The sequence below is a fragment of the Xiphophorus maculatus genome, chromosome 14 (genome assembly GCF_002775205.1).
Source record: "Xiphophorus maculatus strain JP 163 A chromosome 14, X_maculatus-5.0-male, whole genome shotgun sequence".
Taxonomy (NCBI): Eukaryota; Metazoa; Chordata; class Actinopteri; order Cyprinodontiformes; family Poeciliidae; genus Xiphophorus; species Xiphophorus maculatus.
This window is the reverse complement of record NC_036456.1, coordinates 19,716,825-19,740,421: the sequence shown is the minus strand read 5'-3', so window position 1 is coordinate 19,740,421 and position 23,597 is coordinate 19,716,825. Positions and strand designations below refer to the sequence as shown.

The window sequence follows — 23,597 nt, the reverse complement described above, 5'->3', positions numbered from 1 at the left end:
TTAAACATGATTTTCTGTTTTTATCCTGACGATAATGTGGACTGTCGCATTATCTCCTTGTGAGGCTGTCTATGAGCTACAACCAAAGAGAACGGGGAGTCTTATTTTAATTTGGTCCAAAAGTTTCAATACAAAATGAGTCGTTTAGAATCCACAATACCTTTCATTTAAAATATTAGCCTTCAATTCTCTTAATTAAAGCATGAGCAGTGGAGGTAAAGGGCTGTTACCTATTGCTGCTTTCACTCATCCATCAGAGTTTAAAGTTGAATAGATCAAGCCTGGTTTTTCTCTCAAATCAAACAGTGATTTACATCTTAGGGGTTAAATTTTATCTCCCTCTATCAGCCGGTCGTTGCTTCTCTGGATTAAAACCTCCTCAGCCCTGCTCCAGCCATTCCTGCAGCCCAGGCAGCAATTGTAGTTGATTGCAAGCTGGTGAGTCCATACAGTGTGGAGGGTATGGGGCGGGGTGCAAATTAATTCCAGCAGTCTGGTAAATGAGGACTTATTAAAGTGCTGCTGCCTTGTAGTTTGGCATTTTCAGAGCGTCTGGTGGAGTTTTAAATCACTTCCTGTGCAAATGTCACTCTGGTGGTGCTGACTCTATGAGAAGGAATCTGTTGTTTACTTCTTCTGTGGATCCACAGTGCGGGTTTATATGAAAAAAGGGCTTGTGTGCGTGTGAGTGTGTGTTTTATTTTTTTTCCCTCCATGCTAATTGTCCAACTTTTTGTTTCTCTCGCTGCAGCCACGTCGGATGGGACGCGTCAAGGCCTGGACAGCATGAGAGGAGGCGTGTGCGCTACGAAAGGCATGAAGGTGGTCCTGAAAGTGGGACAGAGTAAGTCTTTCTCACATGAATCACGTCCAATGAACTGGCTGAATACTCATTGTTTATTTATTTATTTATTTATTTTTTGTCCACTGCACATAATCAAATCACTTAACAACTCAGCGTGATCAGCACACAATGTCACGGATCAGAGCAGCGTTCATTAGTGCACCTCATCTCTCCTACTTTTTAAACCAGTCCTCTAATCTTGCGGTGTCGGCGACCCGCACGCACAACCCGGCGCGCGCCGACCCGTCTTTCTGTCTCCCTGTGCTACATGTGTGCCCTCGCCGAGCATATTAGGCCTCGTTAAGTGGTGGGAACAGCGCAGAAGTGTAGGATCAGTCAGCTCTAATGAGCCCAGTTGACTCCCTTCTCACTCTGCCTTTTAACTGCTACTGACTCACTCTGGACCCGCTCGCGCACAGACGCGGAGGTGTCCAGGCAGGCGTCCGAACACACACGTCTCCCCCCGCAGCCGAGAGCGCGATAACAAAATGATTCCATTTGGTGTTAAAGCGCGCAGTCAGTGATTTTTAATGACTCGTGGCAGTGCACACCTCTAATTTGTTTGGAAAATATTTGCGGGTAATGATCCCTCGCATGCTGGTTTTTCAAGAAAGCAGCACATAAAGAAAGGAAAAGTAGGTGGAGGGGGGGGGTGGAAAAAAACTGCCAATTTAAGCAGTTTCACTGACCCGCACGTTCTGGCACATAATAGGCACCTGTCCTTCACATGACCGCCCATACACACACTCACCAGTACACAAATACAAGCTGCCTATTTCTATTTCTTTGATCTGTGCTGTGTTATCGGACCCAGTGTATTGGAGGTTCTCTTCAGCAAAGAGCCAAGTGGCGCTGTTATGGCTCTATCAGCCTGTAACATCAGCACAGTCAGCTCAGCTCAATAGAAATACCACACACTTTATTTCCCCTGGCTCACATAGGCAATGGAAAAAGCAACCTTCTCTCACTTTTTCTTCATCCTCTCCTTTTCTTCTTCATCTAAGTTGCTCTCTTCCCTCTCCGATCCCCTTTTTTTCTCCCCCACCCTCCCGTTTCGCCTTGCATGGCGTCCGCCTCTCCTCACACCTCTTTTTGTTGTCACTTTTTTCACCCTCTGTCTCTCCATCTTATCTGTCATGTGGCTGAAAGGTCACGTCTGTGTTGTTTGTCGTCTAAATAAGCCGCATGCCGCCTCGCGCTGATCTCCGATGCGTAGCGCGGAATGCACACACAGACACACATACATCGACCTGTCTGCTCTCATTTTTTCTCTCTCTCTCTGGATCTGCCACATACATGCACGCACTTTCTCCTGCACCCCCCGCCCCCACATCCTCCACTTGCCCCTGCTGACCACACAGCAGTTCCTATTGATCACCGCCTCCAACTTCTGCTTGGTTTACTGTCAAAAGGGAGCCGCTGGCCAATAGGCCTACACTTTTCTAAATGTCAGTACATATACTTGGACCACTGTGCACAGAACACACACACAGAAACCTTAACTCACCCCTTGTTTCTTTATAATTTACCTCCACGCAGCCAGACCTTTAAAGTAGTCTTGGCTAACCATTCCCAAAGCTTTTTTTTAATGTCTTTTTTTTTTTTTACTTGTTTGGTCTTTGGCGACTTTTTGCCTATTTCTTTTAGATGAGTGTTTTGTGGATTTGTAAGGAATCTTACGATCCAATGCAACGTTTCTTGTAAAAGTATGCAGAGCCCTTGAACTTTTCACACTTTGCTATGAATACAAATGTTAATGTGTTTTGTAGACATAAACCTGTCAGGATAGGTTGGGCAAGAAAATAATCAGAGACAACAACTCCTCTAAAAACGCATATAACTACCTATTTTAATACTTCAAACACTAAATATACATTAATATGTATTAATAAGAACAGTGGAAACTGTCTTAGCTCTAATACAGAAGCTAATATCTACACCATTCCTTATCTTCATTGGTTTAGCCAATCAGCACCAAGAGATGTTAATGGTACTCCTGGATTGGCTGCTGTCAGCAGGTAGGGTGTCATGTAACATCGCACCTAGGTATTTCAGCCTCCCAAACTGCATTTTTTAAAAAGTATTTTATATTTTCTCTACTAAAAAAATCCCACAAATAATTAGGAGTCATGTTCCACGGAAAAATCTGTGACTACTGAACCACTAATAGGTGAGGGGCAACTATATACAGTATATCACATTAAATCATAACAAAATGCTGGACCAACTCGAGTTAACATGATAAAATATGGAAAAGTTCAAGGGGCTTCAATAGGCAGTTAGTTTTCAGGTGGCCAGCATGGTGCCACATTATTATGTATCTAAAAAATATAGATTATAAATCAGTTTAGCTGCTGAGAGTGTCTGTTTTATTCTTTCATACCTGCTGACACATTACTCAGTATCACACATTGGAACTGATAAACATGCTTCACCATGCCAGCTGAAACACGTCTGCTGCCTCACAGTTCAAAGCTACCAAACTCATGAAAGATTTTCAGGAACCCTTGACAATTGTTGAGTACGACCACTTCAAGAAAGTCTGAATGCCAGATGAATTCACTCTGCTTTTGTACTTCATCATTATCAGGATTTCAGCCTCTCTTGTTATAACCTGTAACCAACTTTTTTTTACGTAAAACATTGCATGAAGTGCAGAGAAAGAAGTGTAGAATAACAGCCGTCTTACTGTTGGCCAAATGGCTAAGAAAGGGAACAAAAATGAGTATTTTCTTTACCATCTAATTCAGCTTTTGATAAGAAGCCTTTAACACAACATAAGTGTGTGTGTGTGTGTGTGTGTGTGTGTGTGTGTGTGTGTGTGTGTGTGTGTGTGTGTGTGTGTGTGTGTGTGTGTGTTTGACATGTAAATGCTCTTTAATGCCATCAGCATCACACAGGGCTTGCTAGACAGATGGCCTGATTTAGAGTCTACAGATTACAAGCCGTTATGGTCTTGTGAAAAATCACTCGCTCCAAAAACAACCCAATGGCCTCTTTCTGGTTTCCCATTTGAACAAACACAAGGCACTCTGTCAATATGTGCTCGGATATAAGAAGAGGTGAAGGGAGGGAGGTGTTTATTAAAGCTCTACAGAGATTGTTTTCTACGCTGGAAGGGGCCCGGTGTCGGTTCTGATAGATGAGAACAGAGTCTGGATGCAGCATGAAAAGGATTAGAGAAATAAACGAAGACAGAAGAATGTTTGTATCTCCAGACCCATCTGTCCGTCTGTCCGTCCGTCCATCTATCCGTCCGTCCATCCCTCCATCCGTCCATCCACTAACCCATGTGTCTAAAAAGACAGAAAGAAGAAACCAATAAACGATTTACGTTATAAATATAAGGCTAGAGTCATGGTCTGAAACACGCTTATAACTTTGGAAATTTCAGTTTGGAAAAGTTTGGATTTTTTGGAAAAGAAAATGACAATTTTTTTTAGAAGAATATTCCACCTCTTATCCACCCCTTCATTTCTCTTTATGCAGGCCAGTACGGACTGCCCCCAAAGAAGGACCAGCCAGCGGGACGCACGACCAGCAGAATCCCAGGTAAGCAGAAGATAATCCCACTAGCAGACCCGTCCACAAAATGGATAGATGGAAGGAGAAAAGAAATAAAGAAAAGCAACAGAGGGGAGAGGGAGGGAGGAAGGGAGGTAGGCGACAGATGGAGAATGTGCAGTGGTGACATCTGCAGATCTCTCTGTTTAATTCCATATTTCTATCCCTCTCCTCCTTCTAGCTAAGTGCTGCCGGCAAGAGAGGGATGGCTAATAGCTACCCTGGGAGAAGGACAAGAAAAATAGAGGGAGGGCAGAAAGAAACAGGAGGAGAAAGAAAGAAAAGGGCAAGGAGTCATTGTGGCCTGGATTCTGTAGTTCTGTCGGGGGACATAAACGATTGAAATAAAAGATGGAAAGATGAGAGGAGAAGATGCATGGAGGGAGTGATGGGACAGAGTGAGAGGAGAGGGGAAACGCAGCAACAAGCAGATTCTCGCTCTAAGTCAAAGTCATTCACTGAAGGGGAAAAGACATGATTCACACTCAGCTGCGTCCGCTCCCATTTTTCTTTTCTTTTTTTTGACTGTAAATTTCTTTTCCGTAGAGAATGTGTAAATTGATGCGTTCACGCTTTCTCACATCACTTGTGCATGAATATTAAATGCGAGGCGTGAAAGAAGCAACAATAGTTTGTATCTCTGCCTGCATGAATGACTTAGTCACACACTCACACCAGTGACCTGCGGTCAGGGGAGGCAGAGCCTCACCTGAAATCATGGAAAAATAATATCTAATGATAAAATAATTTATATTGCTATTTTCACCCTGTAGTTCGTGCTACAATGTATTTATTTCTCGTTTAGCTTAACAAATTTTAATTATTTTTTCTTCAAAATTGCTGAATTTTTGCATTTTCCCATTCAAATGCTCGGAAACGAAGCCGGTGAGGCAGGAGGAAGCTGAGCCTCACCTGGGATTGAGCAACCTCTCGCTAACTGCACTGGCTGCCATTCTATGGGAGCATGCTCCTCCTGTCTGTACGCCGCCAATGAAATAGCTAAAAACACTTAATATATAAACTGATTTTCCATAATTTAGGTTATGTATATAATGTACAGTGCTTTTTGTCACAAACTGTGTGTGTAACGTGTTTTATGTGCTGAAGAGCGATCAGAAACGGCAGAGAACAGACTCGAGGTGAGGCAGGCAGTTCTCTTGCCTCATGGCAGGGGGCGCTCATGATCCCAGACATTGTGACTCCACAACTGCAGAGTAAGAGACAGTAACAGCGAGCTAGCCATACAGGGGATGTGCAGCGATATATTTATGGCTTTCTCCTCGTACCACAGCAATCACATATCAATAATCGCAAAATAAACATTAAGCCTAAAACTATACCACTGCAACAGACTGAATGTTCTGCTCTATGTGTGGGAAATATTTAATTTTTTTTGTGGCATTGTTGTCAGTTGCTGGCAACGAGTCTGAGCGTTGCTGCGCTGATCCAGAGAGCGAGAAAGACGTGGTTTTGAGTTGTACTTTAATGGTTTTTCCCTTTGTTGTGGAGCACAGCACGAAAAATAATAATATCTACATGACCAAGTTTGATTGAGTTAACGGAATTATTCTACGGCGGCAGCGCGGCTATACATGACATGTTAAAGGAAAAGTCATTTTGCCCTCCGGCGTTGTCCGCATGCGCGAAATTTTCTTATGTAAACAATAGCATGCAGGGGGTCCTTATTTGTAAATCTGACTATGATTAAATCAGTGCCTCACCAACTGTGAACCTCACCGCACGTCACTGACTCACACATTTAACAACAGACCTCACACCTTTTGGATGCTTAAATGAGGATGATCTGATTTACTCTTAACCACACATACATTTTTTTTTTTTAGTTATTTTTAGCTCCTTATCATTTTTGATTCTCAGATTAAAATGATTTCCATCCATCGAATCCCAGTGCAATATCTAAATAGACAGAGGGTCGTGGGGGTGGGCTTTTTATTTCAGGAATTTACTTTCTGTGTCATCTAATTTATACCAACCTCCACTCATCCGGATCAGAACACGCTGATAATTATTCACTCGGCACTAACCCACTCTTTACAGTCCACTGAGAGTGAACATCCGTGGGTTTGCTTCATATCAGAGAATCAGGCGCTCCTGATGATTGTTGTCTCTTGTGTATGAGGAAGAGCTGAAACGGCGGCGCCGCCTTTCATTATGCAGATGGAGTCATGGACGTTAACCACAAAGCTTTGGACTGTTTTAGATTTAATATGCAAACTGTTTTTTTTTGTTTTTGTTTGTAGAGTTATTGTTATAGCTTCGTCACAATCAGCTTTAATTAAATAATCCTTCAACAAAGCTTTTATGCACACCTGATGCTGCAGTGCACACTCTTTGATTACCACCAAACCAGGCTGCCTCATATAAAAAAAACTGATCCGAAATCCCATACCTACGCACACATATGCACCAACGCTGCAAAATTTAAACAGGCTGAACTTAAATGTCTCATGTGTTTTTCTTTGGTTGAACATGGTGTGCCGCAAGAGCTCACATGTTCGGCTTAGGGTTTTAATAGTGGGATCTGTTTATGGCTGCTTGTGTTTGTAGGGTTGCGGGGGAGCTGGTACCCAACTCCACCGGTCATTGAGTGAGACATAAGAAAACCGTATATCTATTTATTTCTCAATTTTCTTAACTAGTGTCACCACAGTCTGTTCATGTTCTACTATCCTGGGTTTAAGAATCAAAATATTCCAAGGTTTTCGAGTTAAAACAAAAAGTGGCTGGAGAATCTGCTTGTATGATGTAACACCACACCACTTCCCCACCTATTACTGTGCACTGCAAGACAGCTGCCTAAAAAATGGCAGCTGTCCTAATGCTAGGTAGTAAAAATACTACCTAGCATTTTTACAAGAAAAAGTAATTAGACTGTCTAGAAATGATTTCCAAATATACACTTTTGTTGTGGAAACTATTGAAGTTTTACAACCAAAGTTGCCTATTAAGCAGCCAACTGTTTGTTGAGCAGATTGCCTTTCTACTTAACCAAATAATATTACATTGTAATATTTGTGGTGTTACTCTATAAAAGGCACAGTGATAAAATGTATAATAATCTACACAATAGGCTCTTGAAAACTGTTATTAAACATTATTATGACTGTAATGGCCAATATGTTCAATTATTTTAGCAGCAGGAGCTGTGATTGTTGCTTTTCTGTTCTTAAATAAAACAAACTAGATCATGCTATAAATGGTTGTTTTAGCTTTTATGTGTAGTTCCACATTAAAGCCAAGAGTGCAGCACAAAGGAGTATCACTTCAACTCGTACTGCAATACTTTTTCTCTACATTTCCTATCATTCTTTTATATTAATAACCAGCACAGACTTGCTGGTGTCTGTGTGTGAACATTTAATGCGCATAGCTGTCATTCTGTCAGGGAAATGATAAAAATGTGACCTTTAAGAATGTGCTTTTGTGGAAGTAGAAATAGCTGGGAAAAGTTTAAGTGCAACCTTTTTATAGCAGTTGCACCAGTGGAACCAGTGAAAACGTGACCTGGAGACTCATTAATAAGGCCGAGCTGTAATTCTTTTAGCTACATGCTATAACACAGACACTTTTAAACGTTCACCTTGTTGCAGCAGTTATGACATAGACATTTTAGTTCTTAAGATGTCTTAAATACACCCAGGTCTCAAATTATAATTAGTTATTTCCTAAAGTAGGAATGTTCTTAATAAGGAATTCAATCACCATTCCCTGCAAATCAAAAAAAAAAAACTTCTTTAGATAATTGAACGTTTTGACCAATAGTTCACCGTCCTGGTTCTCAGATTCTACTGTTCTGCAGGTTTTAGGTGTTTTCCTGCTACCAGACACCAAACTTAAATGATTAACAAAGCTGCAGTGTTTAATGACATGCTTGGGAGGTAATTTGAATCAGGTGTTGGAGCATAGAAACAGCTAAAACCTGAAGCAAGACGATCCACCGGTTTAAGCAGTTCAAATATAAGCGTTCTTGGTATCTTATACCCTATCATTTTAATAGCTGGCTAAAATGTGGCATCGAGATACGTTTTTAAGGCGTTGAAGTAAAGTAGTCTAGGTATAAAGATTCTTATGTGAAATGGCAGAATTGAGAAAAACACCTTTAAAAACACTTCTGAGTTGACAAAGGTGTTTCCGGCATCGCGCTCTGTCATGGTCCATGTCTCATTAATCCTGGCTGCGGGTCAGATTGTAGATCAGAGTTCTGAAGAGCTACTATCCTACAATTTCTTTTCTCCAACACATCTGAATCCAATGAGTCCATGTCTTTCAGCTCTGCAGAGGCCTGGTATTGAGGGAATCATTTGATTTTGGTGTGTTAAGAGAAGGGATGCAGGACAGTAGCTCTCCAGGACAGGAGTTGGACACTCTTGTTGTCGACTAAATGATAAATGGAGAGATTTATTTTATAGCTCAGATCTTTCTGAGCCACCAGGCAGCGGCCATATTCCTGAAAACCAGGCCTCAGCCCGTCCATCAGTCTCTGGCTCCATCCTGCACCAAAGATACTTCAACTCCTCTGCTAGCGGGAGCATTGAAAATCATAACGTAGGCTTAGAGGAGCTTACTCTCCTTACCACTTTATTGAGCTTAGGTTTTCAATTGAATTAATAAAAGTCTTAAAAAGTAAATATTCCGAGGAAACCTTCAGAAACTCTTGAAACATTCCCAGTAATTTGGTGCGGTTGTAAATGTAAAGTGGAAGAGTATGGACAGCTGGTGCTGCTGCTTATTTTTTTTATTTCTTGCTTGTTGTGTGTTTGTCTCTAAGGTGAATTCATTATTGATATAAAATGGTTAATGGAAGTAAATGGAGAATAAAGCCTCAGAGTCCAAACTCTGGTGATAAAAACAGGAAGGAGTTGGAAAATGGAGGGGGGGAGGGAGAGAAGAATGATAAAAGAGAAGAGGATATAATAAAGAGAGTTGGTGAAAAGCGGCGGCCATAATGGAGACGGATAGTGAGGGATGTTGGGTTAATGGAGGGAGGAAGAGAGCGGGAGTAGGGAGCATAATCGACGTCCGGCATTAGGGTTTTGCTCCCGGTCGGTCCAGCGCGACGGGGCGCCGAGAGCGGAGGGGAGGGGGGTCGGTGAGGCGAGCCGGCGTGTCTCCGCACATATGATTGTGTGTATGTGCGTGTCAGTATCTGAGTGTACCAGTGTGTCTTTGTTGCCAGGCACTGAGCTCAGAGCAAGGTAGGTCATTACGGCTACAATAACCCAAAGACAGCGAGGACCACGGAGCGAGGAGGAAGGGGAGGAGGAAACAGAGGGAGACGCAGGAGCGAGGCAGAAAGGGATGTGTGCCAAGAATAATGATGGACCAATCCAAGCGACTCTATTTCAGCCTTAACCAGTTTGAAACTCCTGCTCACACGCTCCCTGGCTCTGTACACACACACACACACAAATAGAAACAGCACAAACCCACCCTAAGAACATCATTCACCTGCTGAGTTCTGACCCGACCTCCTGCGGGGACAGCCGCCAACTCGAAGGCTGTAAAAATCTCAACTTTCAGGCAAACGAAGACTCACAAAACAGAAAGACAGAGTGAGGACAGATAAAGAGAAAGACGTTCAGGAAGAAAGGCGAGCGGGCCAGTGTGTGGTCCGTTGGTGGGAGCAGACCCAGGAGGCTTTCTTCATGTGGCCGCCTGTAATACTAAGCAAATACCATCTTTAGGGTTAGGGAAATACAGCTTCTTACCTTGATATACACTGCGGCTGAGCCTGGCTCTCCACAAGAGCATATACTGTGTGGAGCGCCTCTTGCTCACTGCGGACATTCCTCTCTGTTTTATATGCGCTGCTGTCCACTTCATCACATCAATAAAGAGACCACAAATAAGCTTCTGTGAGATCTGCTGCATACTTGCTGCATTCCGCTGGGTTGGAGCCGATGCAGTCTCCGCTTACTGAGCTAAACCATCACCATTACTCATGGTATTGTGGTGCAGGGCCATAAAGAACTGCATGTTTTCTCCAAAGCATCATGAAAGCAGGAGTTGTGAAAGCATGCAGTGTTATTGTTTTGGTGGGTTTAATGTAGAAGCACTGAGAAGCTTCTCTGGGTTTCAGTGGTGCCTTCAGAAAGTTTTCAAAGGGCTGGGCAGATAGGGTGTTTACTGAGTCTTTGGACGGTGCAACAAAAACTAGAACTAAAGATTCATCCATATGTCATCTGTGACCAATTTTGATTTCAAGCTTTGATCTGCCTGTTATCAATTTTACATTTCTCTTCAAGAATTTTGCAATTTTGCCAAGAATTCAGAAATGTGGCTTGCATGGCGCTGCAGTTGTTAGCATTGTTGCTTTGCAGCAAGAAAGTTTGAGTTTGAATCCCTGTTTCTGCACACCGCTGGATACTCCAACACATTTTCCTTGCTCACAAGAAAGATCAAGTTGGAAAAATATTAAGCCGAAATGAATGCACTGCTTCCCATCACTCTCTTTTAGGATTACATTGTTTAGAAACTGCTGCTGTTAAGGCAAGTGCTTTAGCAGTTAGCCTAGCTATCCAGCTAATTTCAACTTGTTACAATATCAGAATGGTAATAGCCAGAAAATACAAATTATTCTTCTTTATTTAATCTTTCTTCAGTCAGGTTAGGATATATTTTTAGTTGTCGAGTAGAAGTATACACGTTGATCTGTTTTAGTCGAGATTGAAAACCATAAAAGAACATTTGGAAAATTTCTTAGAGGAGCTCTATGAGTTTTACAGCATATGAGTGGTAAAAAACCATTCCCTATCTGCCTCTTAAATATTCTCTTTTCTTTGCGTTGTGAGCAGCTTGATGAAAGAGATGATGCTGCTATTGTAGAAATACAGCTGAAGTCTGTTTAGGGGCTGAAAATCTCTAATAAATGACGTTGTCTTACTTTTTTCAGGTGGAAACTCCACCCAGCCTCGAGGGCCCTTTGGAGATGGAGGCAACGGTGAAAACGGACCGCTCGAGTCAACCAACATCGCCTTCATCGCTGGTGTCGCAGGAGGCTCCGCCTTCCTCCTGCTGGTCACTGCCGTGATCTGTGTCGTGTGCTACCGCCGGAGGCACGCCAAGCACTCCGACACGCACCACCCTCCTCTGTCGCTCTCGTCCCTCACCAGCCCCAAGCGCGGTGGTGGCGGCGGCATCACCAGCTCCAACAACAACGGCTCAGAGCCCAGCGACATCATCATCCCCCTGCGGACGTCGGACTCGGCCTACTGCCCGCACTACGAGAAGGTGAGCGGGGACTACGGGCACCCCGTCTACATCGTCCAGGAGATGCCGCCTCAGAGCCCGGCCAACATTTACTACAAAGTATGAGACAGCCGTCTGGACACACTCGCCTTCCTTCAACCACGACCAGCCAATCACACCCAACATCTCTCAAATGAAGCCACTACAGAATCTGCCATCATAGCTCCAAACTGGATCGCCTCAGTAGTACCAGTATTGTCTGTCGGAACCCCCCCCCCCTACTTGCCCTGGCCACTGTTGTGTTTCTAGCTGAATAAACCCCCTTTCCTTCCATAACCCTATTTCACACAACTGGGCCATGAAGTGTGAGTAAGGGGTTATGTTGTAACCGCACATAACCCTTCCTAACAAGGCCCTCATGATTGGGCAAGAGGCTCTGAATTCCCTCGTCTTGTTATCTCAGAGCTAAATGAGCCCCCCACCCTTTAACGTGCCACACACTTTTTTTTAAGAGTGTGAACATGGTGTTGGGATGTTTTAAAAGAAAAAAAAAAGACTGAAAGGACTTTGAAAAGAGGACTACGCTCCTGGACCCACTTGGCACCAACGAACTCTGATTCTCAGAGAGCCACACCCGCCTTGCCCACCACCCCACCCCCATTTTAGATCTCTATCATCCAATCAGAGACGAGCCCCTTGCCGCTAACTCGACAATAGCCTCCTAGTTTGTTCGTGTTTGTTTCAATCGAGAAAACAGGCTTGGGGGGGGGGCCTCGGACTCACACCCTGAGCCGACACCGGATCCCCGGACGAGGTCTGACCAATCGGTGACTCTCAGAATCGTGTATATTTTAATAAAGCGTGTGTTTGTGTGACTGTGCGCGAGCGTGCAAAACAGTTGGGTAATAATTATGGCGATGCTGCTGCTGCTCCACATTAGAGTGCAGTTAGTGTGCTTCAGCAAGTTTGCATACATGTGAGTGTGTGTGTGCTTTTCTGTGTGTGGGCGTGCGTGAGTGTGTGTGTTCTTTAGACTTGTCTTAAATACCAAAACACAAAATAGTGAGCGAATATCAAAAAAGTGAGATTTTTTATGGCTATCAACACTTATAGATTATATATATGAATATCCAGTAAATAATTTCTAGATGTTTTTTATTGGTTTATTATTTTTACCCACTCTGTTAAACTACACTTCTGTTTCTAAATGTTTTCATTTGCTTTTTATTTTTTGCTTATTTCCTGCCCTTTTGCCTTTATATTTTACAGTGCCTTGCAAAAGTATTCATACCTCCCAAATGTTTTCACGTTTTGTCACGTTACAACCAAAGACTTCAACGTTTTTGTTATGTTTTTATGAAAATAGACAAACACAAAGGGCTGCATAATTGAGAAGGGGAAGGAAAAGGAAGCAATGTGAAGATTCTGGCATTTGTCTGTATTCAGCCTCAATTACTCATATTAAATAAAATGCAGAACAACCAGTTTTAAGCCCCAAACAGATTTTCCTCCAGTATTGCTCCGTGTTCATCACCATCCATCTTCCCACAAAATGCATCCCCATCCCAGTGTGCAAATGGGACGTCTTATGTTTTCACTCTTCCATAGAAACCAGTAACTTAATAAGGATCAATAGTGCAGTAAAGTTTTGCAGCCATTAATATAAACCTTTTGCCACTAATGTTAGTCACATAACCAATGTTCTCTTTCTAAATTTAAGCACGTTCCATTATGTGCTCTATCTACCGAAAGCACCAATTTAATTAAATTGTATTCACATATCTAGGCAAACAATAAATATGACTGTGCCATTGCCTACTTCCATTTCTGACTATCAAGCTGCACAAGAACTGCAAAACCAGACAACTGCACAAAGAAACTGCAAAACATTTCCAAGAAATGCACACCTATATGCGTACCATTGCATGTACCAGCTGCAGGTATTACAGTTTGCAATTCTTAAATCTATGTAAATAAACTGTATAGAGGGGACAACTGTCCGTTTGTTGTTCAGTATTCACACATTACTGTATATTTGGTGCACAAAGAATTTCACACACATAAACTTATTAAAATAGGCAGTTATAAGCATCTTCAGAAGGAAGTTTCAGAAATTTTAGCTGTTTGCGGGCAGCAGTGTTTGGCTGTAACAACTTTATTGGCAAAATATTATACTGATGGCTCAAAAACTGCAATACACTACTGGCAAGTTATTGGCCAAACTTAATGGGAAAAAATTATTATGTTATCGATCAGCATTATATTGCTGGTAAGCAAATTGAGGAGTGTGTGGCTAATAGTTGTCTTGTCGATTCTGTAAAAGAGTTAAAGAGAAAACTACGCAGCTGGACTTTGAAGGTGATTGGGTTAACAAGCATGCAGTACTTTGTACTGGTCAACTGAAATCCCAATAAAATGTGTTGAAGTTTGGGGTCGTGTTGTGACAAAACGTGAAAACGTTCCAAGCGGTATGGAAACGTTTGCAGGATGCTGTACATTAACTAAATCCCTTGTTTTTGGAAGTTGTTTCTCTGTTTTCATTCTCTCCCTCCTCCTCCCGCCCGAGGTCAACTCTGTGTATATTTTTATAGCTCATCGTACTATGCTGTAGTTTTGAGGTCTAGACCTCATTTTTGTGGAAGTGTTGAGGTAGAACCATCAATGAAAGTTTTTCTGTTATTTTTTTCCTTCATTTTAAAAGGCAGACGTAAAAGAAGCTGGGGTGGGGGTGGTGGCGATGGAGGATGGGGAAGGGGAAAGGTAAAGAGAGAGAGAGAGAGGACAAAATGAAAAAAAGAAGAACAAAGAAGAGAGAAAGAGCGCTGTCTCGGGAGGAGGAATAAAGCGGCGTTTGAATGCAGAACTTTAAGGAAAAGAAAAAAACGAGCGGGAGGAAGATGAGGGAAGACGAGACTGTGAAGGAAACAGGAAAAAATAGGAGCAGCAGAAGCAGTAGATGAAGGATCCAGTGGATATAAGGAAGGAAGGAAGGATGGAAGGACGGACGGACAGAGAGCACATGAAAAAGTGGCTGGCGAAGAGGAGAAACCTCTGAGGTGCTGGACTGTCAGCCAAAAAAAAAAGAGAAAAATCCCGCAAAAAAACGGATTTTCAGAGGAGTTGAACTCTACGCGCACGCAAAACATCCACACGCACACACACATCCACTGTGACTCCGGCAGTTTCGGATGCGTTCCTCTCTTTCTCCCGCCAAAATCTTGTGTTGAAACGCGCACGCACACCCACACACACACACACGCCCTCTCTCAGATCTCACACAGTTTTTTAACGACTGCCGAGCAACATCCTGCAAACACGCTCACCCACACTCAACATAAAAAATGTTGCTTTCGTCTGATCTGTGTTCCCGTGAATCACCTGACGGACGGGGAAGGGATTTAAGGAAAAAAAAAAAAAAAGATTGATTGTGCTGTGTTTTCCGCCCTCCTTCACACACACAAATACATACATAAACACACACCAGTGCCCTGCACCTCAACCTCAGAGAGCAGCAGCCCGTCGCTGTGTGGGGAGGTGCTTTATGTTCACCTTGTGCATACTAATAAAGCTGTTTTTGTGTTGCTCAGACATGTTTTTTGGCTTATGTGTAAAACCGCGGAGAGCTTATGCTTTTTCTTTTTTCTTTTCAACTTTGTGCAGACACACGAAGACTCCAGTGTTATTGCCATGTTTCCTGTGTGAAGCCAGTGTTAAGAATCTGAACCTTTCCACATTTCTCAGCCGTGTTTCTGTATCGGTATCATATAATCTTTCATACCTAAGTGTCGCATTCGTCTAAAATGACTTTGTTCCACACATGACGATGTTTCTTTTTCTTTTTTTTTTTTTTTTTAATACCACGGAGGAGTTTGGATTGTATTTTGACTGTATTAAAATTGATTTTGAAAAAACAAAAGACAGAGAGAGGGGGGAAAAGCACCTCAAATTCTCCTTTTTTTTGTACAATTACCAATAATTTGTGTTTCCTTTTTTAATGTATAATGTTTATTTAAGTACTTAAAAAAAATCCTCCAAGCCAAATGAAGTGTCTGTTATTCTCTGGAAGTCCGAAATTTGACTAAGAAAGGGGGAACGGTTAAAATTTCTGAACTCAAATGAAACAAAAAGTTCACTTTCTGGTCTATTTTCCTCCTTTTTTCCTCTCAGCAGAATGTCAGCTGCAGTCTAATCAAAAGTTTACATTCGTCTTTCATCGGTTTTCATGTGATGATCAGTGATTTCAGTGGTTTGAACCATTCCTCTTTGGGCTGGAATGATGATACGACATGCAACTTCAAACAATTGATACAAAGGTTATTTATATGCACTGGTTTGAAATCTTCACCTTCACATCATCCACTTGTCAACCTTTGTCCTTTGTGACAAATAATATTCCTCAATAAGGACTTTGGCATGTCCCTCATGAGCAGCTGTAAATTTAAGTTGAACTTAGAGGTGTTGGTTTTAACAACGTAATCTCCAGGCGTTATTATGAAGCCAAATTTCTTTAAGTCACATCTGACAACGTTATAAAAACTGAAGGTAAAATAGTCACTTGATTATGCTATAAAATGGCACTATGTGGCTGGAGGACACACCTTTTAAATTAACTCTATAAAAGGAACTCAAATATCCAGCAAAGATTATGCAAGAGGCTTTCTGGCTCTTACAAAAGGCTGTGATTGAGGTAGAATTTGCTAAGGGAGATTTAACCAAATATTAGTGGATTTGAATGTATATATTAAAGTCTGAACAACCACAACAAATCCAGATTTTGGCACCCATTCCTTGTTTAAAAAAAAAAACATACGTTGAATAATCATTCCAAGTTGAAAAAAGGAAGGTTCAACTGCATCATTAAAAGTAGACAATTTGCTTAAATTGAACCCCAATGACAACTTCACGTAAACTTTTGAGCAGAGCTGCACCTTTTGGACTCGGTTCTTCTTTTCCTTTATCTTCATGAAGATGTTATATTTCAAAGTTGTGTCTCTGGCTCTCACTGTTTCTCAAGTTTTCTAAGAAAAGAAGAAAAACCTCGGACCCAGCCCACTTTTTTTTTTTTTTTGAAAAACATTAAGAAAGTGCTGTTTCTGTGGTACAGAGAGAGAGAGACGGACAAAAAGAAAAGCGCTGCCTCACCTCCCCGTTGGTAAAAACTGTGTGTATGTGCATAAAACGTGCGTGAGCTTCTTTGTGCCAATAGCCGGCGAGCGGAGGCCGCCGGTCGACGCGGCGCTCCTATGTGACGTGTTGCGACTTTGTATTTTGGGGACATCTCTGTGTGAAAAGGGTTGTTTTTTTTTTCTTCCTCTGTTTGTCCTCTCCTCTCTTCCTTCCTCTCCTTCCCTACTCATCACCACATCCCCTTCCCCATCTCCCTTTCTTTACTCCTCTGCCCGCCCTTTCCCCTTCCAACACACCTCTAACGAGAGGAAAAATTAGTACATTCCTGGTTTGGAAAAAAAAAAAGAGAAAAAAAACGATTGAATAAAAAAACAAACAAAAATGTTTAAGCACCACACTTTGGGTTCTTCTGTGTGATTCATTATGAAGCCAGCTCTTTTGTTCTGCCTGTAGATGCAGAGAGAAGGTTGCTGAGGCCCACTAACCCTGCCTGTAATAGCAGGTCTCTGCCCTTATCTCTCCTTTGGGTTGGTCTCAGCAGGGGCTCTTTCACTGCCTCTGCTAATAACAAGTCCATGTCAGACACACACACACACGCATGCACACGCCCTTTCAAACTCTCCCACCAGTGTTATCAACAAGTTATCAAACCCAGCTTCGTTAGTGTTGAGCGTTGCCTGGCGACATATTGTCAGAGCGCCGTCACGACGCCCCTTTTCTTCCTCCGTTTCCCCCTTCAGCTTTGTGGCACATTTCCATGGCAACTATTGGCGTCCATTCCAAAATGCGCTCCATCCGGTTGTAGAGCTGTATGTTGGTGTGTGTTTTTTGGGGTGCCTTTGGAAGCATGCCGTGCCATCAGGGTGGCCGAGGGTAAAATGACCAGGCAGCTGCCTTGACCCTTTGATCTATGATGCATGAGAGTAGATTACTAGCTGACATACACACTCTCATACGGTGGTCCCACCCACACAAACACAACCACATGTGTCGACACAATCTTCTGGAATACCCCACCGTTGCCGTTGGTCCCAGAGGATGCTCGTCGTTGCCTCCGCCATGACAACCAATCACTCTTTTTTTTTTTTTTTCTGCCAAACTGGTTCTACTCCTAAACCAGTTGTTTTCCGTTTCCACCCCTGGCACTGAGAAAATCAAACTAAACTTCCTCCTGGGCCAGAGCTAAAACCGACTTTCATCAGCTGCTGTGGGCGGCGGGCTCAAGCAGACCAACAGGCGACCGAAATGTTTCAAGTGCCATGTTGAGATCTTCAAGGGGTCTGTTTGTTTTGGTCTGCTTATAGCTTAGGAAAAAATAAAAACAGAATTTCAAGGCTATAAACTGAGATTATCCTTTAATTTATATATTTGAGATAGATTTCGCCTCACCACACTTCGGCCCAACTACTGCTGGACTTGTAGAATCAAGAAATCACTGGTTTAAAACCTGACTGACAACATGAAGTAGGCTGAAAAATCTAGAAAACAGCACATCATACCCTGGTAGAAAGAAATAAGAGCCAATAGTGGGCATCACTAGCTAAAGAGTTAACTACGCTATCCCTAAAGCACTCATCATAAACATTAGTTTCACTAATGCCCAAGCACTAGGTACACGGTAGAAGCTAATGCTAAAGAGCTAACTTCAAATCGAATTATATCTGCTTCAAAACACTCTTGAGAACCAATTTAATTTTGACATGAATAATTTACATGTTCTATAATGCCCTTAGATTTTGTTTTCATGTTTCTATATTTTTCTCTGCTGTCTGTTTGATTTTTGTCTTGTATGATTCTTGCTTAAAATAAAAGTATTGGGGGAAAAAAGCGAGGAAATTTGAGGAGAGGAAACAGAACTGCAGCATACACAATTTCCACCCACTTCATAACAAGAACATGAATATAGACGTCTGACTACTTGGATGAATCTTAGTAGTTGATAACCAAAACTTCAACACAAATGTTGAACTTCGTTCAGCTGAAAGTTTGCAAAGCAGCCAAGTAAATTTTTGCTTTAGAATTTATCTAGAAACAGAACAAAAGGGGAAGCTAAGTGTGCTAAAAATGTTCAAAATGAGCAAAAGCACTTAGCAAAAAACTAGGTCTACACACACAGACCTGTTGAGAATCAAAGTCACTCGTTCCAAAAGCATTTTTCTAAAGTTTTTGTACTTTAGAGAAACCTTTGAAACTAAATCTGTTCAGGCAACTTTGATTCAATTTCAGGACTCAGTCTTTCTGGGTTTACACCAGTTATAGTAAATCTGATGAGGATTAAATCATTTCAGCCATCAATGTAGGAACTTGTTGACACTTATTTGCATTCTTTGGTTAAAGTCCTAACTTGCAAATCAATAGCATTCTCTGCAGCCATCAACAAGTAGAGACAACAGGTGCACTACAAAGAGTGGATGAGAAGACAAGATGGAAACAACTCAAGGAGGCTGCAAAGAGGCGGACAGCATCTCTGACGGAGCTGCAGGCACTTCTTATAGAAACCAGTGATGTTCTATATGTGACAACAGTCTCCTGTATTATAAATGTGTCTCTACTAAGAAGTTGGAGAGTCAAATAAAAGCTTTTCCTTACCAAGAAAACACCCAGACTGACTAAAATCACACCAAACTAGAAACTTTTGTTCCTCGGCAAAAGTTAAGTCCTGAACAAAAACCAACAGTATTCATCACCAAAACAATCATATCAACAGTGCAACATGCTGTGCACTTGTTGCACAGCATGTTGCAACAAGCAACATGCTGTGCAACAAATAGAACAATGGTGTTTTAAAATGAACCGAACAATTCAAAATTCAAACTTTCTCCACACAAGTCTTCCATTTTCCTTTGGAAAGAAAGTGATGAGGAGGCGTATCGTTTTCTCCCACCAAGAAGACATCCAGACCAAGTTATATAACTTTATAAAAAGACTCCAGAATGGAATTTGATAGAAAATCCGTGGAGACGCCCAAAGAGGGCGAGACGTCGTCACGATTGGACCGATCTGGAGGTCTTTTCAAAGGTAGCATGGGTAAGTATTATCAAGATATTATGTGAGATTCTAACTCCAACCAAAAAACAAGATTGAATAGAAATTAAATGGTGCTTCAACAAAATAAAGCTGAAGGGTGTGAGCGCAAATTTCAACCAGGTAATTGCACCTTTTGCTATATTTTACATTTCCGCACCTTGTGGATTTGTTTGTTCTTCAGCTCAACTGCACAGAATATATAAAGACAGGATATATAACAACCAAACAGTTTTTGTTAGGATTTGCCACGGGGCCGGCTGTTCAGTGGATGAGTCAGAAACCTAATGCTTTTTTCCCACTTTGTGTCATTGTTTCCTTGGGCAAGGCACTAAACCCCAAGTCAACAAGCAAACTACCGATGAGCCTGTGAACGTTGTTGAGCAAAAAGTCTTTATATGGTAAGAAAAGAGCAACAAAAATGTAATTCATTATAATCTTATTATATAAAAGCCCTTTGACGGTTGCACATTTTTAAATGTGTTGCATTTAAAGTTCTCATACAATCCAGGAATTTTAAATAAACATTAGTTAATCAATAACCCTATGTTCAAAAACTAAAGCAACATCACTGAAACGTTTCCAGCTCCAGATAATGATGCCTATTGACTCTGTCTGGGTATTTTTTATATCACTAGTGGATATTTATAAATTTTGCTTGAAACGATGTCTGTATTTACTTCTCTGATCAAAGACCAAAGATCAGAAATGCCATTAGGTCTGGGAAAGAGCCTCAGAAACACTGACTGTTGTTTCAAACTTCATTTATAAATCAGAGCAATGATGTAAAGCGATCTGTTTATGGGTACAATGACACAAATGCAGTCGTTTGTGAAAATATAAAACAGAAATGCAAGATCTACTGTACGAGCCAAGACTTGATGACGTCTAGAATGACTGTGTAAAACCAAACTCTTTACTTATAAACCAGCTAAGAACTGGCTCCAGCTCCAGGCCAGATTTAGTGCTGGTGGAAAAAGGAAAGCTGCTCTGAGGGCCGAACACAATGAATGTTGGAAAACACTGAGCATCTTTCCACCAGCAACCTGCTGAGGCTGCTAATCTACCAAACACCTTCCCTGCGGAGCAGTTTTCCCATTTTCATCTGCTTTCCCTCCATTTGTACATTCAGTCCGGGAGGAAGAATTCAGCTCTAATCTTATAAACCACAATCACAAACAGCTTGTAAAGCAAAAAGCCTATTTTTCTCTGTTGACTAAGAACTGTGAACTGGATTCTAATTAAAACTGGCTCAGCAGTCTTCTTATCTCAAGTGATTTCTCATATCAAATACCTTCTTTTTTTTTTTTCAGAACAGACATTTTAAAATTAAAACCATTTCAGCATGACAGTGACTAAACAAGCGCCGGGGGTAATCCAGAAATTGTTTACTTGCTAAATATTTCAAACATTTTCGCATTTTGGAAATAAAATAAATATGTATATTTATCAACTTTTTTAAAACCTCAAATTCTACAATAGAAGAAGAAGAGGATGCCTCACCTGTCTGGTGTTTTGCAGTGATAATCCCATCTACATAAATGCCAGCAGTAAATTCAGGTGGTATAATTTTGTCGCCTTTGCAGTTGAATCATTTCCAGGCGTATTGTTATCCAAAGATCTGCAAATATTCACATAATGCAGCAGGTAGTAAAACAAATGTGTTCAAATATTTAGTATGCCCTGTTTTGTTTGAAATCACACCACTGCATCAACATTTACAGACCTGTTGTAGAGGTTCACAGTGTTCAGTGAGAAAGTGTTACAACAGGTGGAGCAATAACCTTAAAGAGAGAAATAATCTCCATCTGGAAAAGGTGATGATTGCTGCTTTTATGTGAAATTGAATTTCATGCTAGTTATGCAAAAATATCCAGCATATTTACAACCAACTTCAGTTTGAACATATCTGATTAAACATCCAACGGCTGAACCGTCATCCGAGGCCTTTAACATTTTTTCACAATCTTACTTGGTTTTCAGACTGATTACTGGGGTTGAATGAAATGCATCATGTAGCAAAAGCATCAACACAGCTTGACCTTTTGTCGCTCTACAGCCACTTCTTCAGTATTGAAGTTTTATGCAATTGACCAACACAACAGAGAGCGTAACTGTGAAGTGGACGCAAAAAATGCCCAAATAAAAATCTAAAGTGTGGCGTCCATTTGTATTCTGCTCACCTTTTGTTCCAACTACGCCTATAATCTCTCGCTGCGTGTTGCACTTCCAGTCTAGACTGGAGACAGAAATAATTCTTTCCAAACCAGCTGACGCTCGGTCAGATTGGAAATGTGTGAGGAAGATTTTTAATCAGATTAGGGCCTAGACTTTGACTGGGCCGTTCTAGAACATTAATATGCTTTGATTTGATCTTACAATTAGCAAGCTAGCATACAGTGTACTCCCCATTTCCAGTCCAGGGGTTCAGCCAATCAGCACCAAGGAAGGTGAATGGCGCTTCTGGATTGGCTGCTTTGCATATGCCAGCCAATTATTAAACAACGTTTCAGCTGCATTTTTCTTTCTAATATTTTAATTACAAAGAAACTGTAAATAAACATGTTTTCCCTGAATGATTTGGATTGAAACTCCATAGAAAAATGTGCGGATGCTGAACTGCGGACAGGCGGAGGTCCACTGTATACCATTCCACTTTTGCTCGGACGTTCAGGAAGCCCTGAAGACGAGCTCCGTCGCTTTTCAACCTTTAGCTGCAGACTGCTGCCAACTGTTCTGCACCAACAGTAAATTCCAGACAGGAAGCGTCATTCTTCAACTGTTCTTCATAAACAAGGAACAAAGGTCCTGTAAAGAGGTCAAAGAGGAGGGGGCGATGATCGCTTGGCTAGAACTGTGGGAGTGTATTTTTTTTCCTCTTTTATTTTGACTTTCTTTACTCTGAGTCTAATTTGCCAAGCATTTTTAAAGGTTGACTGTAACACAGCAACAAAACATATGGGTTAGATGCTACGATATAATTTATGTATTAGGTGGTCAAAAATTCAACACCTGAATTTAACTAGTCGAATACTGTAGGTTCCTATTCGCCTAGTGTTACTGCGTGGACAACAAGTTACTTAACCCTAACTGATGCAATGAGTAGCTTCTCATTTCTTAAACAAGCATGTTAAAAAACACATCCGACAGTCTGTTCAAAAAGGATCAATTCACTGACAACACACAAAGAAAACATCTACGGAGACGAAACTACTAACGTTGGTTTAAGAGCTGTTCAATGGAAGAACCCTTTAATAATCTGCCATCACTTAAACATTTGGTAAAAATCAAATCAAGAAAAAAAAGCAGTAGAACTCAGGGCGATGTTTAACGGTGAAAGTACGGATAAGTTCAGATAAGATGAATATTTATTTTTTCTTCCTCCTCATTTTTATGAACTACTACATAAAATGCCAATAAAATGCCTTAAATAAAGGAGTATAAAACTTGTTCCAAGGCACTACTTGGTCTTCCCCGCAAGTCCTAACGTCATTAAAATCAAACCTTTAACAGCGTTGGCTCCTATTAATAAAAGAAGAAGCTAGACTACACCTTACATATCTTTGAATTTAAATAGGATTCACTTTCTTTTTACTACAATCTCTACGATTCCACCCCTCCCAAAAAAAAAACACTCAGTGGATTTTTGACCGAGTGTGAACACGTCATGAGGAGGAGGTGTGAGCAAGCTGGAGTATACTGGGAGTGAATCCACTTAGGGGAGCCAATAACTCTTTTCCACTTTAATAAATGATATTCAGAGACGGAGAAGAAGCAGCTAATATCCTGTGGTGTCTGGCGCCTCATCGCAGAGCAGCTCAGCATTCGC

At 41.4% G+C, this 23,597-nt stretch overlaps 1 protein-coding gene across 1 annotated transcript in view; it reads left to right on the top strand.

Annotated features, from left to right (window-relative positions):
* Positions 1–15,513, top strand: part of LOC102221882 (ephrin-B2-like) — a 113,027-nt gene extending 97,514 nt beyond the window's left edge. Inside the window, exons 3-5 of the mRNA XM_023346264.1 lie at positions 752–844; positions 4,334–4,396; positions 11,322–15,513. Coding sequence (XP_023202032.1) covers positions 752–844; positions 4,334–4,396; positions 11,322–11,743 — 578 coding nt within the window. The 3' untranslated portion in view covers positions 11,744–15,513. The remainder of the gene's footprint in view (positions 1–751; positions 845–4,333; positions 4,397–11,321) is intronic.
* Positions 15,514–23,597: the final 8,084 nt, after the last annotated feature.